General features: G+C 42.3%; 1 protein-coding gene across 15 annotated transcripts in view; it reads left to right on the top strand.

Moving 5' to 3' along the window:
* Window positions 1-16,300, top strand: part of PTPRT (protein tyrosine phosphatase receptor type T) — a 1,011,807-nt gene that overhangs the window by 815,305 nt on the left and 180,202 nt on the right. For all 15 annotated transcript variants that reach the window (XM_070485956.1, XM_070485943.1, XM_070485942.1 and 12 more), the window contains one exon: window positions 7,315-7,351. In XM_070485956.1, the coding sequence (XP_070342057.1) occupies window positions 7,315-7,351 (37 nt within the window). The remainder of the gene's footprint in view (window positions 1-7,314; window positions 7,352-16,300) is intronic.

Below are 16,300 nucleotides of genomic sequence, written 5' to 3'. Positions count from 1 at the left end.
GATATCATTTTAGATTAATCTTACACCCTCTGTTAGCTTACCTCTTTTCTCTTTCCTGTTGGTTTTCCATATGGCCCTGTCCACAAAGTCTTGTGTTGAGAGCCTTAGAAATATTTCATTCATCTATGGTGCTTGTTTTTCTACTAACAGGGACTGTGAAGTCTTAAGGGTTCTCTGTATTTCAATTATGCTGAGGTTGTGGATTTTGTATAGCTTTATTTTTTTCTTCTTGTTTTCCTCTGTTGTTTTTGAAGCCTATGTGGGGAGATTTGGTGTTAGATGGTTAGCATTTCTTCAACTGCTGAGAGCCAGCAGGAATTGATTGGTTGAGGGAGATGATGGAACTAGAAGAATAAAGGATAAATCCTAGGAGTTTTTTTAATTAATTAATTTCTTTATTTATTTTCGGATGTACATCATAATATATTTCAGATTCTGTGTAGATTACATCGTGTTCACCATCTGAAAACTAAATATAGTCCATCCCTTCACATGTGAGCCTAATCACCCCTTTTGCCCTCCCCCCTCACCCCTTCCCCTATGGTAACCACCAATCCAATCTTCTGGGTTTTTGACTTAATCAATTGAGTAGATAATGGTGACACTTACTGAAATGGGGAAAACTGGTAGTGTATAGGGCCTCGAGTGGAAATGAAGGGAATAATAGAATTCTCTTTTGGAGGTTTGTAAATTTATTGTGAATATTTCAAGTAGATGGATGGATATATGAATCTGAATCTCAGGAATACCAGTGCTAAAAGTAGAAATTTGGGAGTCATAAGGACTCAATATTTAAGGCCTTGTGACTGAATGCAGTCTCTTAGTGAGAGAATTCGCATATAGATGAAAGAGGATATAAAACTAGGCCACTCCAATGTTTGGAGGTCAAGCAGATGATAAATGCCTAGCAAAAATTTAAAAATGGATAAGGAACAGATAGTTAGGTAAGAGAAAAACCTAGAGAGCAGAGTGACCCAAAAGGGAAGAGGAGAAAAAGAGTCAAGGAGGGAGTGATAGTTGCAAGTGATGTTGATGAGAGATTAAGGAAGACGGGGTTGGAGCAGTGACCACATGAAAGTTTTTGTTGACCTTGATGAGAGCAATCTGATTGAGGTGAGTTCCAGAGAGTCGTGGAGGTGAGGAAATAGAGTCTGCATCTAGAGAGAGAAGACAAAAGATCTTCAGAGCTTGAGTCTAATTGTGAGTTTTCTGAATGGGCTTCCATATTACTTGGGAGCGTCCTCCCTTAGAGTCTGGCTCAGGGCACAGGCTATTGCCTGACACAGAGCCTAGTGCCTTCCAGGAAGATCTCATAAGGTTGGTGGTGGATACCCATCCAGTTAGAAGAGTATGCCACCAATAGCCAACTGTCCCACAGCCTGCGGCTCTGCTTTGCCTCTTCCTTTTGGTGACTGAGGGTCTGCAGATTGCGCATACATGCTTATTAGGGAGCTATAGCTCAAATGCTACTCTGGCCCTCTCCTGCCTTAAAAAGCATTCCTCACTCATTTTTTTTCCAGAAGATTAGCCTGCCAGGTTACCTAGTTCTAATGGTTCTGGGCTGCTCAAAGTTTCCAGAGTCTGTCTGCCTCTGTTTTCCATCATTGGCCTTCTGATTGCTCAGGGTCCTGTTTCACGTCAATTTCACATCAAATGTAGAATTTCTCTACATAAACTGCTTAGCCAGTTTTCCAAAACATAGCTGTGCTCCAATGTCATTGCGTGCCTGTGGACAAACCAAGAAAGCAGGGCATCTGACCTCAGTGGCAAAGACCTATTTGCCTATAGAAACCTCAGAAAAGAAGACCATTTGCTTAAAGGTCACTTTATGTTTTAGCCTGGCTTAATTGTGTAACCATGCAAATTTTATTTAATTTTGTTTCATGAGGAAAAAAAATGAGCATTCTGGTATTCATCTCATAGCCTTGCTATAAGAATAAAAAAATATATTCAAAGTAGGTACCTTAAGATAATAGAACTTTTCTCTCTTTTTTTTTTTTTTAATTTTGGTGGTGATTCTTTCCGGAACTGACACATGCTAAGTGGATGAGCCACACTGAGGCCAAACAACAGCTTAGGGATCAGTGCAATGGAAGAAAGTCAAGGGAAGATAGGATGCAGGAAGACCAGACTGAGGACCCAGCAGTTATCAGCACCAGAAGCCCAGACTGACCCCGAAGCGTGGGGTGGAGTGGGGTGGTGGGAGCTCTCTGGGCTCAGGCAGAGCCGAAATATGCTTTCCAAAGGTGAGGGAGATTGGGACACGATCTGTGCAGCCACTTTCCTGGTTCAAGCCACTACCATCTCTTGGCTAGACTATATCACCACACTCTTCCCGCCAACTAATTTCTCTTGCACCATAAGTTTATTCTCTATACAGCAGCCTCTACATTTTAAAAAATGTTAAGTCTGAAATTTTTATTCTTCCTGCTCATAACTCTTCGTTGGCTTCCTATTGTTCTTAAAATATAGACCAAAACTCTACAGTCTAAAAGGTTCAACCAGACATATGTCTCTAGCTTCACCTCATATCATTCTCCGTGTACTTCATTATGTTGTAACCATACCAGACTTCTCTATGTCTTCGACTGCACCATACATTTTCCTACTTTCAGACCTTTGCGCATCTGTTCCTGAGTCTGAGACACCCTTCCTTGATACTTCATATATCTAACTCCTATTTATCTTCCAGGTCTCAGGTTAAATGGTCCTTGCTCAAGGCAGTAAAGCACCCTCCTTCCCACCCACATCCCGTGTCCTCTTCCTTACATGTATGTAGTGCCTAGCTCTTCTTCCTCATAGTGTTTACTCCAACTTGTAATCATACATTTACTTGTGAGAATAGTTATATAATATTTGTCACAAATATTAGAAAAATAATGTTTGCATGCTCCTTGAGGACAGGGACCATGTCTATTTTTCTCATTCTTGTAACACCAGTATCCAGCACAATGCCTGGCCCACGGTGATCGTTCAATAATGATCAATAATCAGTAATGATCATATCAATAAATATTTGTTGATTGTCTGACCAAATTAATAAAGAGATAAATGGAGGTCCCAGCCCAGTCTTAGAGGAAAATTAAGACACAAGTCAAAGCAACTGGTAAAACTATGGAAAGACTGGAGTCAGGGCTAAATCACATCATATTAAGTGGGGCAGCTCAGTCTTAGAGAAGACAAAGGCATGAGTTAGGGTAACTGGGAAAACTATTTGAAAACTGTGAGGTCAGGGCTAAATCCCCATCCTACTGAATAAGGGAGTCTAATGGGGCAGCAGAGTAAGAATTGTATGTGTTATCCAGGTACCTAGGGCTTTTTGATCAGGTTGGCAGTACAATTTAACCTAAGTCCTTATGGATAATAAACAGAAGCTACGGAAATACTTGATGCCTTGGACACTACACTGTAAGCCCTTCAATTAGAGAGATAGCCTATAATTTCAGTAAATAGTTGAAGGATGGATGGATGGATGGATGGATGGATAAATGGATAGATGGCTGAATGAGTCAGACTTGGCCTAGTCTCAAAATGGAGGTTATAAGAAGATAACGAAGTAGGCGTGAGGCATTCTGGGAAATAAAGTAGGTGATAGCTTACTGAAAAAAAGCTATTTGTTGTTGGGCTGGGGTGATGGGGAATGCTGTTAAGAAGACAGTGTACTGAGAAAGCAGGAGTACTGCCAGTAGCTGAAACCAGACTCAGCATTTGAGAACTTGAAGCAACCTTAGAATCTCCTGCCTACCCTACCAAAGTAGCCTTCTCCACCCCTTTCTCTGTCATTTGAGTCATGGGGAAATTGAACCACAGAGAGGTTCAGTGACTTGTTAATATTGCACAGCCAGTTAATATTACACAGCACTGGCAGAGCCTTGAGTAGAAGCATGTCTCAACAGAAGCACAACAGGACAGTATATTTGACCCAAGATGATGTATACCTGTGTGCAGATTTGCAAGTCTGGAGTGGCAAGTGGGATGTGAGTGAGGTTAAAATGATGGAGAAGTGACATTGTATTGTACTGTGGAGATAGAACAGAAAATGCAATAAATGTTTTTCCTTTTTCCAAAGCCTTATACAATCTTGGCACAAAGAAAGTGTCCGTTTCCTGTTTACTGGACTGATTGGGGGACTTTGGGTATATGTGTACTGGCCAGACTTCCCATATGATAGGATGCAGAATTTCTAGCATGTTCCTGACTTTCTTGCCAGCAGTTCAACCACGGAGAAGGTCAAGAAAGTGACTCAGGACTTTGTTATTCTGTACCTAATTCAAACCAACAAAGACAAATTGGTTATGGAATTAAAGGCATCAGGAACTTGGGCAAAAGTGGATATGTCAGTGTCATGTTTGTGAGGGTCAGGGAGAGTTAAACATAGTCGGACATGCCCTCTGGATTATAGAAAACAGATTTTAAGAGATGCGAGGTGGAGGAGGTGAGGTTAGGAAATGGCTCACAGTCATGCACGCAACTGTGGAAGGGAAGATGATTCTGAGGAGAATTAGAAAATTCTCACAAATGACCCAATGAGAAAGACAAGGCAATAAAATAAACATGTGGCTACCTGGGATTCCCTTTAACGGGACACATTTTAAAGAGAACGTTCCCGCAAAACGCAGGTTGGCATTCACCTTTATGGGGAGGAAGTGACAGAGAGGGAGCATGAAGGAAACTTCTGAGGTGCTGGTAATGTTGGTTGTTTTGATCCGAGTGCTGGTCATAGATGTGTGTTTACTTTGCGAAAAATTCAGCAAGCAGTATTTAAGATTAGTATACTTGTCTGCAGGTATGTTATACTTCAAATTAACTGTGTAATAATTTTTAAGGTTCAGTATATTTCCTTCAAGATTTATTTTTAAATGCTTAGTAACATGTAAATCTTTCTTGAAATATAGCACACTTCAAATTTCATATGATTACCTCAAATGAATGCTTCATATATTTGAACCATGATGTGTTGTATTCTTTTAACATTCCTGCATTTTCCATTTTATAAAATAAAACAATTATTTATTCTAAAAAAACTTTCAGCATTAAAAAAAATAATAAAGAATAAGAGACACTTGTTCCAAAGAAAAGTCATGTCAACCCAACCTTCTCTCTTCAAGAGAGTTCTTGGGCTGATAGGTTGGGAAAATGCAGTAGAAAGAGTATCAGTATCTGAAGTGAATTTGACCCTATTCTTAAGCTATTTTGGTGGAAAAATACAGCAGTAGGATCTGAGTGCATAAGCAATTGACGAGATGAGTGACTAGTTAGATAACCAACCAAAGATTCTAATGAACAGATGAATGCCAGTCTGGAAGACAGATTCTAGTAGGTGCCACAGAGCTCTACTATTGGCATTTTCCAGGTCATTACTTATATTAATGATCTGGATGAAGTTAGAGAAAAATTATGTCCAAAAGCTTGCAGATGGTGGAGAATATGATGATAGGCTGTAGTAATTGAATCCGTCAAAGAAGATGGAACTCAAAAGTGGTAAATGTGACTCTGCACACGCATTCCAGAAATGCAGTCACATTTATGTATGTAGAATCAAGCTTATGGCAGGTATTTTTTTGGTGGAGAAAGTTGATGGCACATCTGTTGTGATTAATGAAAAACTGTATGTTGGTTCTGTTAATAGAAGCCCAGTGTAAGTCAGGCAAATAGAAAATAGTGATAATCTAGGTAATCATATACTGACAGGCAACATGTAGACTGTTGCTTCCTGTTCTAGTCCCTTCTCGTTAAGAGGGACAAACTGGAGGATGTCCCAGGATGAATAGCTAGGATGGTTCAAAGGGCTTGGACTCTTGAGGAGCTGAAGAAGAAGAATGTTAATGAACCTGAAAACCATCTTTCAATATCCAGACATCTTTCCTATACAAACAGTGACAGACTGTCTGTAGTCTGAGGAATAGAATCAAGACCACTGGGGTTAATTACAGGGAGTCTTACTTGGTTTAATAGAAGTGACAGTTTCTAGCTTTCAGAGAAGTACATAGATGAAATAGACTCTGCTGTGGACATTACCATTTCTTCTCCACTTCTAGGTGCAGAGAGGCCTTCATTTCCTCACATCACTAAAGTTAGGCGAGGCCTATGACTGGCTCTAGCCAATGAAACCTGAGTAGAAGTGAAGTGTCACTTCTGATTCAAATCATTTAGTTACGAATGTTGGACTCTTCAAATGAACACTGAAGCCTTGTGTTAAAGTGGAGGTTCCAGCCTTGTGTCTCTGAGTGACTACAATGAATAGAGAATCTCCGAAACCACCACACAACCCCCTCAGACCCAGCCATACACCTACATTAGATATGTGGCTGAGTGGAAAGTAAGCCTTTGCTGTTTTTAGCCACTGAAGTTCATGGGTTTTATTACTCCTGCATAACCTTTTCTGTCCTGACTAACACAAGTGCCTTCAAGATGCGGTGGTTCCTTATGAGTGAGCATTAGCGAGACAAACATCGGATTCTTGGGACTCACACACTTGCATTCTTTGCCTTTTATTGTCATTCCGACACTACATTCAGACGTTGCTGAGGGTATAACTTAGTCAACTGGAATTTTCAACCGGTTCCAGGAATCTCCGGGGAGACAATCCCGATGAAATAGGCTGATTCTCTTCCTAAGCTCACTCTTCTGTAACTCTATTGCATGCCCAGCAACATCACAAATTCATGGATTCTGTCTGCTTGAGGAACAGCGAACAATAACTGGATAGTTCACCCAGCAAAGATTCTCTTGCCACACAAACACACACACAATGTTATCCATGAAAACCATGAGGACCACCAGAGATCTCAGGACCAAAGTGACTTTTTGAACATGAACGTTGCAGTTTGATTCTTAGACATTCGTATTGACTGGGCTATTGCCAAGCATCTGTTTCAGTCCGTGCATATAGAGGCTTTATTTGTTTATAACAAAGTTTCCCAAGGATGCCTTTGGTACCATCTACTAACCTATGCAACTGAAGGAAGCATACTGCATGCCACAGAGTACCCACTTAGTGTTACTCTTAAAGTTGTTCTGTGCTTGGCAGTATCTGATATGTTCATGAAATGGTTCCATCTGAGGAAGAAGCTTATGAGGTGATGGGAGCCAGGAAGTGAAAGGAAAAAATTATCCATCTAACCTGAAGAGAAATGAAGAAATAGAATTAGAAGGTGATTCCACTGAGGGGAAAAAATGGAAAGGACAAATTTAAAATTATAATTAAAAATATATATGCATGGATATATATACAAATATATGTGTATAATTTTTATGTATATAACAAACCAAACCCACAGCTAAATAACTGGAGCATCACTTTTTTGTTCACAGGAGACCAAAATCAACTGTGTTCGTCTGGCTACGAAAGGTATGTTGGCATGTCCTTGTCTGTCTTCAGCCATTCTTCAACTATTTAAGTATTTCTCCCTCTAGTTGCAAAGGGAAAATTTAGGCAGTGATGACTAAAGACAATAAGAAAAGATTGTAATTTATATTAAAGTCCTTTGCATCGAGGGATTAATATATACCTAGGGTATACATTAATAACTAACACTATGAAAGCTTAGTAAGATTCAAAACGTTTTTGTTCAATCAATAGATGGATGGATGGATGGATTGATAGACACATGAACTGGTGCATTAATAGATGGAGTGGTGAATATGAATTTACTCAAATATTCTTCTACTATATATTTTCATTGTATTTAGGTCTGTGTTTATGTGGGTATTTTTTAAAGCATGTCTGTTAGATCTATCTTCTGGGTTTTGTGCTTTATTCAATTGATGCATAGCTTTCAAAAATGAGGTGATTAGTTTTGGTGTCTTCAATAATGAGAAAACAAACACTGCATTGTTTTGTAGTTGGCATTTTCAACACTTATCCCAAAAACTAAGGCAGCATTGTTCAGGCTCATCACTTTTTGTTTTCCTAATTATAATTGAATTTCCTGGCTCTTTCAATTGGTACATGTTTCTGTTTATTACTCTTTAAAAAAAATCAATGAATGGTTTGTTATCATTTACCCTATTACAAGGTTGAATAGTTAGAAATCAGGTTTATCTTTTTGTTATAGAATTGATATTTTTAACAACTATCCTCATCATATAAACATACCAAAATTGGGCAATTCTAGTCTGTTCCCTGAATTTATTGATAGCATATATAGTTTCATAGGTTGCTTCCATGGAGATCACAATTGTAAATATAAGTAGGCATATAATCAGATGTATAAACTATAAACAAACGCGATGACCCAAGTATGTATATACATATGTGAATATATACACACATGCACACAAATACAGAGGAAAACACACAGGTGGGAGGAGGAGAAAACACGTAGAGAGAGAGATCTAAAGCTATTTGACAAAACATGCACCAAGACCTATCACGCATGGCTCTTATAACTTTGAAGAAAATCAGATCCATATGCAGGCAGAATAGGGAAGATGCAGGAGGAAGGAGAAGACAGAGCACTAAGGGCTAACTGTGATAAGAACTCACCCTGATTTCACATAAGTCATGAGAGGCTGGCACGTCCCTAACTTGTCCCCTCTCAGAAACTCAAGCTGCTGGACAGAAAGAGATAAAATACTCTTTGTGAGACAAGGAGAATTAATGGCCTGCAAACAAAAGTGATACAAATCACAGGCCTTGGCAGACATTCCCACTGAAGAAAACAGATAATCTAGAAGGAAGAACATCATCAATTGGATAGTGCTGGAGCTCTGGACTGCGAGCAGGACAGCTGGGTGTCTGCAGCATCCTGCTTAAACAGGCAGCCAGAGGGGAAGGGAACTTACGGAGAAAGCTTCTCCAGGATGGGGCTGCTTGGCTCCCCTATAGCTCCTGACCTCTAGACAAGGAAGGGTTGACGTGATAGCTCTGCCCTCCTTGAGGTATGTGGGAGGCTAAGGACACCCTCTAGGACATAAAGCCTCCTAAAGAGTAGTTTGTTGGATCATATTTTCTGAACTAAGGGTTGGGAACATGTGACTGGACAGGCAATAGGTACATGTGGGGACTTCAAGAGAGAATATTTAAAACCGTACTTTCCTGGTGATTTCAAGACACGCTGTCCTCGTAGACATAGAAGCCCACCATGTCGCGCTTCTCCAGAGTTGCTGATCTGCAGGAGAATTGCAGTGGTCTTTAAAGAACTAGAGCAGAAGAGCTCTCTCCCTCTCCTTAGCATAAGGATTTCTCCTCTTGTTTGACCATTAGGTTACAGTCTTCCTTTAGCGGAGTGTGTGCACATGCAGGGTGTGTGAAAGGACAGGAACTCATGGATGAAGATGAATGCCCAGCTAGCCAAACCCAGGCAGGGCTCGGAGGAGTCAGAGGCAGATGTGGATTCCAAGCATCCACACCCTTGTTTTTCCACTCAGTGAGGGCTGTCCCAGAGATTCAGGGCTCTGGTAGCACTTGGGAATGGGTCAGAGAGCTGGATAATGCAGAATGCCAGTCTGCCACAGTCAGGGAGGTATCCTCTGTCGGTACTACATCAGGCAAGAAGGATGCTTGGTAACTGAAGAGAAAAGGGAAAGAGAAGGAAACCTGTCTTTGGTTAGTGTCTACTCTGTGCCTGGCATTACCCTTGGAGCATCCAGGGTTGATTAAAGGCAAGCTCTATCTAAATCTGTGCAGTGCCCATGAGGACTTTGGATCAAGGATCTAAGGCCAGGCATCAGTATTTGACCCATCCCTTTCCCAACTACATGTATCAAATTTCCCTCTTCGTGGGTTTGCTTAAAACACTATTCCTTTTAATAGAGGAAAATACTGTTCTGGGAATCCCACCACCATTGGGGTGGTATAAAGTCCCAGTGGCAGATTCCAGGGGCCATCTGTCTCCCTCCAAGCTCCTCCACCACTCTGTCATGGTGGCACCTTCCTCATGGGTCTTCCAGCTCCTGGAGTGTGATCATATGTGCAGGCTTGAGGCTAGTGATCTGGTGATGAAGCAATTTGCTAATGTCCTCTCCCTGAGCCTCATGATTCCAAGCAGTGTCTGTGGTCACCTGAGTGGGTCCCACAGAACTGGAGGGTGCCGCTCAGAATGGAACAGCCCTGAGCACTCATTCAGGGTCCTTTTGACCTGACATGAAGCCCAGTGCATTTTCTATTAGATACTACACCTGGCTCCAGCATGTGCCTCTAACCTTGTCTGCCTGTAATGTCACTGTTAGTCACCCAAGCTCTAATGTAGTGCTGCCCAGTTTGAAGATTTGCAAAGTAAGAGACCTGTTTTAGTTCTCTATGGCTGGTATACCAAAGTGCCACAAACTGAGTGGCTTAAACAACAAAATTCATGATCTCATAGTTGTGGAGCCTAGAAGTCCAAGGTCAAGGTGTCAGCAGGGCTGGTTCCTTCAAGGGCTGTGAGGGAGGGATCTGTCCCATGACTTTCCTCTAGCTTTTGGTGGTTTCTGGCCATCTTTGGCATTCCTTGGCTTGTAGAAGTATCATCTTGATCTCTGCCTTCAACTTCACATGGCGTTCTTCCTGTGTGTGTGTTTGTATCCAAATTTTCCCTTTTTATAAGGACACTGGTCATGTCAGATTAGATGCCATTGTACTCCAGTATGACTCCATCCTAACTTAACTAATTACATCTGCAAAGACCCTATTACCCAATAAGGTCACATTCTGAGGGGCTGGGGGTTAGGACTTCAATGTATGAACTTAGGGGGACACAGTTTAACCCATAGCTGGACCCAGGCAGTTGGGGCAGTGTCCCTGTGGTTCCCATTGAGGCCTCTGCTCCTTCACCATTCAGTGTGACCCAATAGCTTTGTAAGAGTGTGCAAGGAGCAGGAACCAGCCCTGCCAGAGGGGGCCTTGGCAGTGAGCTGAGGACCAGATTTGGCTCCTGTTCTTTCCAAAAACTGAGTGAGGCTGCCTCAGGCAGAGGAGCTGCATGTTGTGTGGAAGGAGCGCTGGGCAAGGGGTAAACACAGAGGACCATCCCCACACATCAGATGCTGGGTCTGTCGCAGCAGGACAGTTCTGGACCCTACATCATGGTGGAGCATCAGCTGCTGATCCAGTCATGGTTCTGGGGCCTGAGCATGGCTGGGCCTCCTGGGGCAAGCCCCAGCACTGCTGTTTGAGAGGAGCTGCTTGGTCTTAATGAACCACTAATTTGCCAGTCACATTTTGCCATGGCAGGTGGCTCCTGGCATATAGTTGGCAGTCAAAAATACCTGCTGAAATGAGTAAATGCATTTGGCGTCAGCATCTCACTCCAGCAAGGCTCAGAGATTTTGAGGGTCTCACTCAATCTTCCTCAAACTCAACGGCACCATATTTAAAGTGATCCTTATGTACCTATTCATGGAATATTTTTTTTTATTAACCAAGTTTCTGTGTTGTATTTCTTTTATTTATTTATTTTTTTCGGGGTTTTTTATTGAGGTCACAATAGTTTATAACATTGTGAAATTTCAGTTGTACTTTATTATTTGTCAGTCGCTTTATAAATGTTCCCCTTTACCTCTGTGCTCAGTCTCAACCCCTTTCCCCTCTGGTAACCACTAATCTGTTCTCTTCGTCCATGTGTTTGTTTATCTTTCACATATGAGTGAAATCATATGGTGTTTGTCTTTCTCTGTCTGACTTATTTCGCTTAACATAATACCCTCAAGGTCCATCCACGTTGTTGTGAATGGGACAATTTTGTCTTTTTTATGGCTGAGTAGTATTCCATTGTGTGTGTGTATGTATATATATATATATATATATATATATATATACACCATATCTTCTTTATCTATTCACAGAGTATTTTTTAATGTACCCACTGCCAGTGACTTGCTGACAAACGTGCTCTTTGTAAAAGAAGAGCTCTTATTTGTAGTCTTTGTCAATCTCCAGGGTGTAAATATCCCCACTATGTCCAATTTCAAATAACCAATGGTTTAACAACTGCCTTGCAAAAAATTCCCGAATGTTTTACAACTGACTCAGTGAGCCGGTGCAAGCCCTCTCCAGCACATAAGACCTTTACCACCCAGTTTGTTATGGGGATCAAATGATACAATATACTTAAAGGTGTTTTATTTACTGCAAAGTGTTTTGGAAAAAATTTTTTGTTATTGTTGATTACTATTATTTCCTCCACTTAGGCAGCTCACTCATTGAGCATCTACGAGCCAGGCACCTTGAAAGGAACTGGGGTGTTCATGGCGAACCAGAAGTCATGCTTCCTGTCCTCAAGGAGTCTAGTGTGGAAACAGACATTAAGTGAATGATTGTTACAGATAATGGTGGAGTTATGATTGTGGTCAGTGCTTCCAAAGAGAAATGAAATATACTGAATGGGGACTGACAGTAACAGTGCCAAAGCCCCAGACAGTAATGGCATGTGTGTTCCTGGCCATTGTCTGGAGCTCTGCTCCTCTGGGACTGGTGCAGTGTAGGAGACTTTGTGGCTCCCCATCCCTCCCCATCCCTTCACAACTAACACTGGGAATCGCATAGTGCCTGGAGCAGGGGTGAGATTTGGGAGGCCAGCTGACTCAGGACCTCAAGCTCTGAGAAGAGTCAGCTCCCTAGACCCCGGCCCACACCCCTTGAGTTTGGAGAGGATCTAGTGGGTGGGCTCACATACCACCAGGGGGCAGTATTTACTTACAGAGCCTGGGCAGAACCTCAGATTGAAGGCATGGCTAAGAGACTACGGAGTGGGAGTTTGGTATTTGCTAGTACAGGGGTTAATTCTAGGATCAGGACAGGCTTATCTGAAAAGCTCTGAAGGCATTCCTTTTCATCAATGATCACTTGGGGTCACTGCCCCAGAGTCACATTTTTTTTATGTTATTCCTCAGTCAGGGGTTGGCTATTATTAACTTTGACTGGAGATTTAGAGGAGTCAGAACATGAGTTCAACCATAATGGGGAAGTAGAGTTTATCAAGGAGCAGGTAAAAACTAATGGGAGCTCCTCTTAAGACAGGTTCTCTAGATGCAGATCCTGAGGCAAGGATTTGGGTGCATGTGATGTACTGAGGGAGGGTTCTCAGAAGAAATCTGTAAGTGAGAGAGGAAAGTGGGATGGGGAATGAGAAAAGGCTGAGCAAGAAAGTTTTCTCAGATAAAGTCAAGCCTAGGCTTAACCCAGGGTGGCGTGTAAATTTCTCCAAAGTCGTACTGCCTGAGGCAAGAAGACCAGGGTTTCTACCTCCTCCCCCATAACAAGCGGTCTTTGCACTTCCCCCTTCCCTCACCCTCCCCTCTCCCCTCCATCTCTTGGGTGGCTCCAGAGGAAATGGTACCCCTGAGCTTTGCACAAGTCTCTGGAGAAGTCACAGGTGTAAACCCTTAGCTTCAACACTCACAGTAGCTGTCGGGTGGCACACCAACCTGAAAAGGGGATTTGCAAGTAGCACCAACAGCATCTATACAGAGCTCCTATTATATAGGGGATGTATTTCATCACTGGGTTGTGGGAAAGCAAAAAGGTAATTGAATTGCTCAAATAAAAGAGCTGAAAGAAAATTGTAAAAGCCCTTTGCTAGGCACAACTCTGGCTCTGGGAATCTGCTCAGAGCTGTAGAGAGAAAGCTGCAGCCAGTGGGTCAACAAACATTAAGTTTTGGGTTAGAAACAGGAAACCATTATTCGGACTTTGAAGGGAAGGCAGTAGAAATTCAGCGAGCAAAAAAGATCAACTTAGAAATTAGGTTTAGTTCTTATAGTTAAAACAGGAACAGTGAGAAAGGGCATTAAGAGGGAGTTGCACTTAGACCCATTAAATAATGTTTATCCTACATTCGGTAGATGGGGGATGGACTCCATTTAGGCACCAAGTTAAAGATGTAAGCTGAACATGCTCAAAAGTGACCCTTGGGAAACTGGATCGTGTGAAAACTTGGGGTGGGAGAGTTAGACTTCCAAAGTGCTGTGGGAGAGAAGACAACCCTTTCCTTGGGAGATGATCATCCCATCTGGTGGAAGATGCCCTGGGCTGCAGCTGCTCAAGGATGTACCGAGTCTCTCAATTCATGCCCTTCTGACTGGGACAGGGCAGGCCAAGGGAAAATGGTTTCTGACCTAGAGGTTCAGTTCTAGAACCATACTGGTCAGTTTCTCTTCCAGAAACTAATTCCAGTTCCATCTAAGCCCCCTTGCCCACTGATTCTCCTGTCTGTCTTCCCCTGACTCCCTTCATGTACTCATTTACTTTGCTGCCTGCTCTTACCCACAGGCCCTGCCTCCACTAGGCTTGCCTACATGATCTGGCCCCTTCCTACCCTCCAGTCTCATCCAGGCTTCTATCCTCTTATTCGCTACACTCCAACACGCTGGTCTTTCAATTCTTCAAACACATCAAGCTCCTTCCTACCTCAGTGCCTTTGCTCATCTGCCCCCTCTGCCTGAAATCATCTGGCTACCATATGTGTCTACTTAGCAGATATACATCTTTCAGACTGCAGCTTAAATCCCACTTCCTCAGAAGGACCATCCTGACCTCCAATCTAATGTATCTTCCCAATATTTTCCACTCTCATAATACTTGCACTTTTTTTATATCATTCATCATGATTGGCAAATATAGGTATATTTTTGTTCCTTACATGTTTAATATCTATCTCCCAGCTAGATTCTAAGTGAAGTAAGTGAAAGGAATGCACCTATTTTGAGCACTTTTGTGTCCCCAGATTCTAGCATACATTGGTGCTCAATAAAATATACTGAATGAACAAGTGGACAAATGAATGAATAGATAGATCAATCAATCAATCAATCAATCAACGGATGACTCAGTGGATAGATAGAGGGATAGGTAGATGGATGGATGACTGGCTGGCTAAGAAGTCATTCTTCCATGGCACCATCGTTTCAAATACAAGCTACTTGTCAGAACTGTTCTCTTGGAAGGTAGGAGTAAAAGTGTTAGAGGTAGGGATCAATTATGTGAACTACAACCCCCACTAATGAAAAGGCCAACTAGGCTCTGCTTGGGTAATTGCTGTGACAGGGACCTCACAACTCCCAGGGAGTTCCTTCTACCATTGGACACTTCAGTTGGAGGCAGCTCAATATCATGAGTATAAATTGGCTCCCTGTGATTCCTGCCATTCAGTCTTTGAGACCACATAGATCCCGTCTGCTTTTCTCCTTCCAGAAAATAAAATTTGCTTCCTCTGACTTGCTCCTCCACCCAGATTAGAGTCAAGCAGGTACTTGCTTGTCTGCCTTCTCCCCCTTGGAACTTCTCTGCCCACCAGCAGGCAGTAGCACTCCCATCTCCAGCATCAGCCATCAAGGGAACACAGCTGGCTCTGCAGACTCCGGCTGGGTGTGCCCAAGTGGCAGTTAGAAAAATCAGCTTTGATTTGATTTGCAAACTGAGCCGAGTCACTGAGACAAAATAAATCCAGAAACCCATAAAGCCATTTGCAGAGTTGCTTTGCAGAAGACAGCCACAGTTTTAATCTAGTAAACACTCTCTAACGATCCCAGTAAAACAACCCCTTCAGAGAAGGTGCTGAAAGCTGAACTCCAGAGCCATGAAGCATGAGATGAGGGTCCAGTGTCACCAGTAGTTCCATGCCGCCTGGTGGCAGTGATGGACTAAAACCACTGTCCCGCTGGCAACAGGCAAGAGGTATGGGTGATGATCTTTTGTAAATGTCGCTTCTTTTTATAATGACTGAGCCTGAGGTAGAGCATTTCATCCAACATTTTCTTTCCTCTCTTCATAATGGATTCTCACCCCTGCAGAGACTGGCAGGAACAATAAATAGCCATTCTCCAGTGAGATGCCCTCATTTTACAGATGCTAAGACTGGGGCTGAGAAGGAGAGTGATGTGTCCACAGCTCCCTTATCCATAAGAATAACATGCTACAGGTGGTGTGAGAAGCCAAGCGAGATACAGGAATTGTCTGCTATCAGATAGGAAATGCCAACTGCCTGCCTTCTCTTCCTCCATTGATGGAATTCTATATGGAAGGTTCTGTCTTATATAAAGCTGCCTTGAGGGGTTGCATAGAATAATGGGGAATAAGACTCACCTGGATTCAAATCCCGTGCCCAAAACTTAACCATTTGACCTCACACAAGTCACAACCTCTATGAGTCTATCACTTCACTTTTAGGCTTAAGATCATTAGTTCTTTCTCCTGATTATTTGATATTGCATGTAAAAAGTCAAGAAGTAACAGATGATAAACACCTTGAGCTTCCTTCCTTCCTTCTTCTAGACTTTCTTTGATATGAGACCTGGAGACCCAGGCCTACTAAGTACATATCCTCTCTCTGCTCTTCTCTAAGGAAGAAAGCCAAAGCCTGGACTCTAGTCACTTCTCATA

This window comes from Equus asinus, chromosome 15 (genome assembly GCF_041296235.1).
Source record: "Equus asinus isolate D_3611 breed Donkey chromosome 15, EquAss-T2T_v2, whole genome shotgun sequence".
NCBI classification, from domain to species: domain Eukaryota; kingdom Metazoa; phylum Chordata; class Mammalia; order Perissodactyla; family Equidae; genus Equus; species Equus asinus.
The sequence above is the reverse complement of the archived record's forward strand: the minus strand, read 5'-3'. Positions and strand labels throughout refer to the sequence as shown.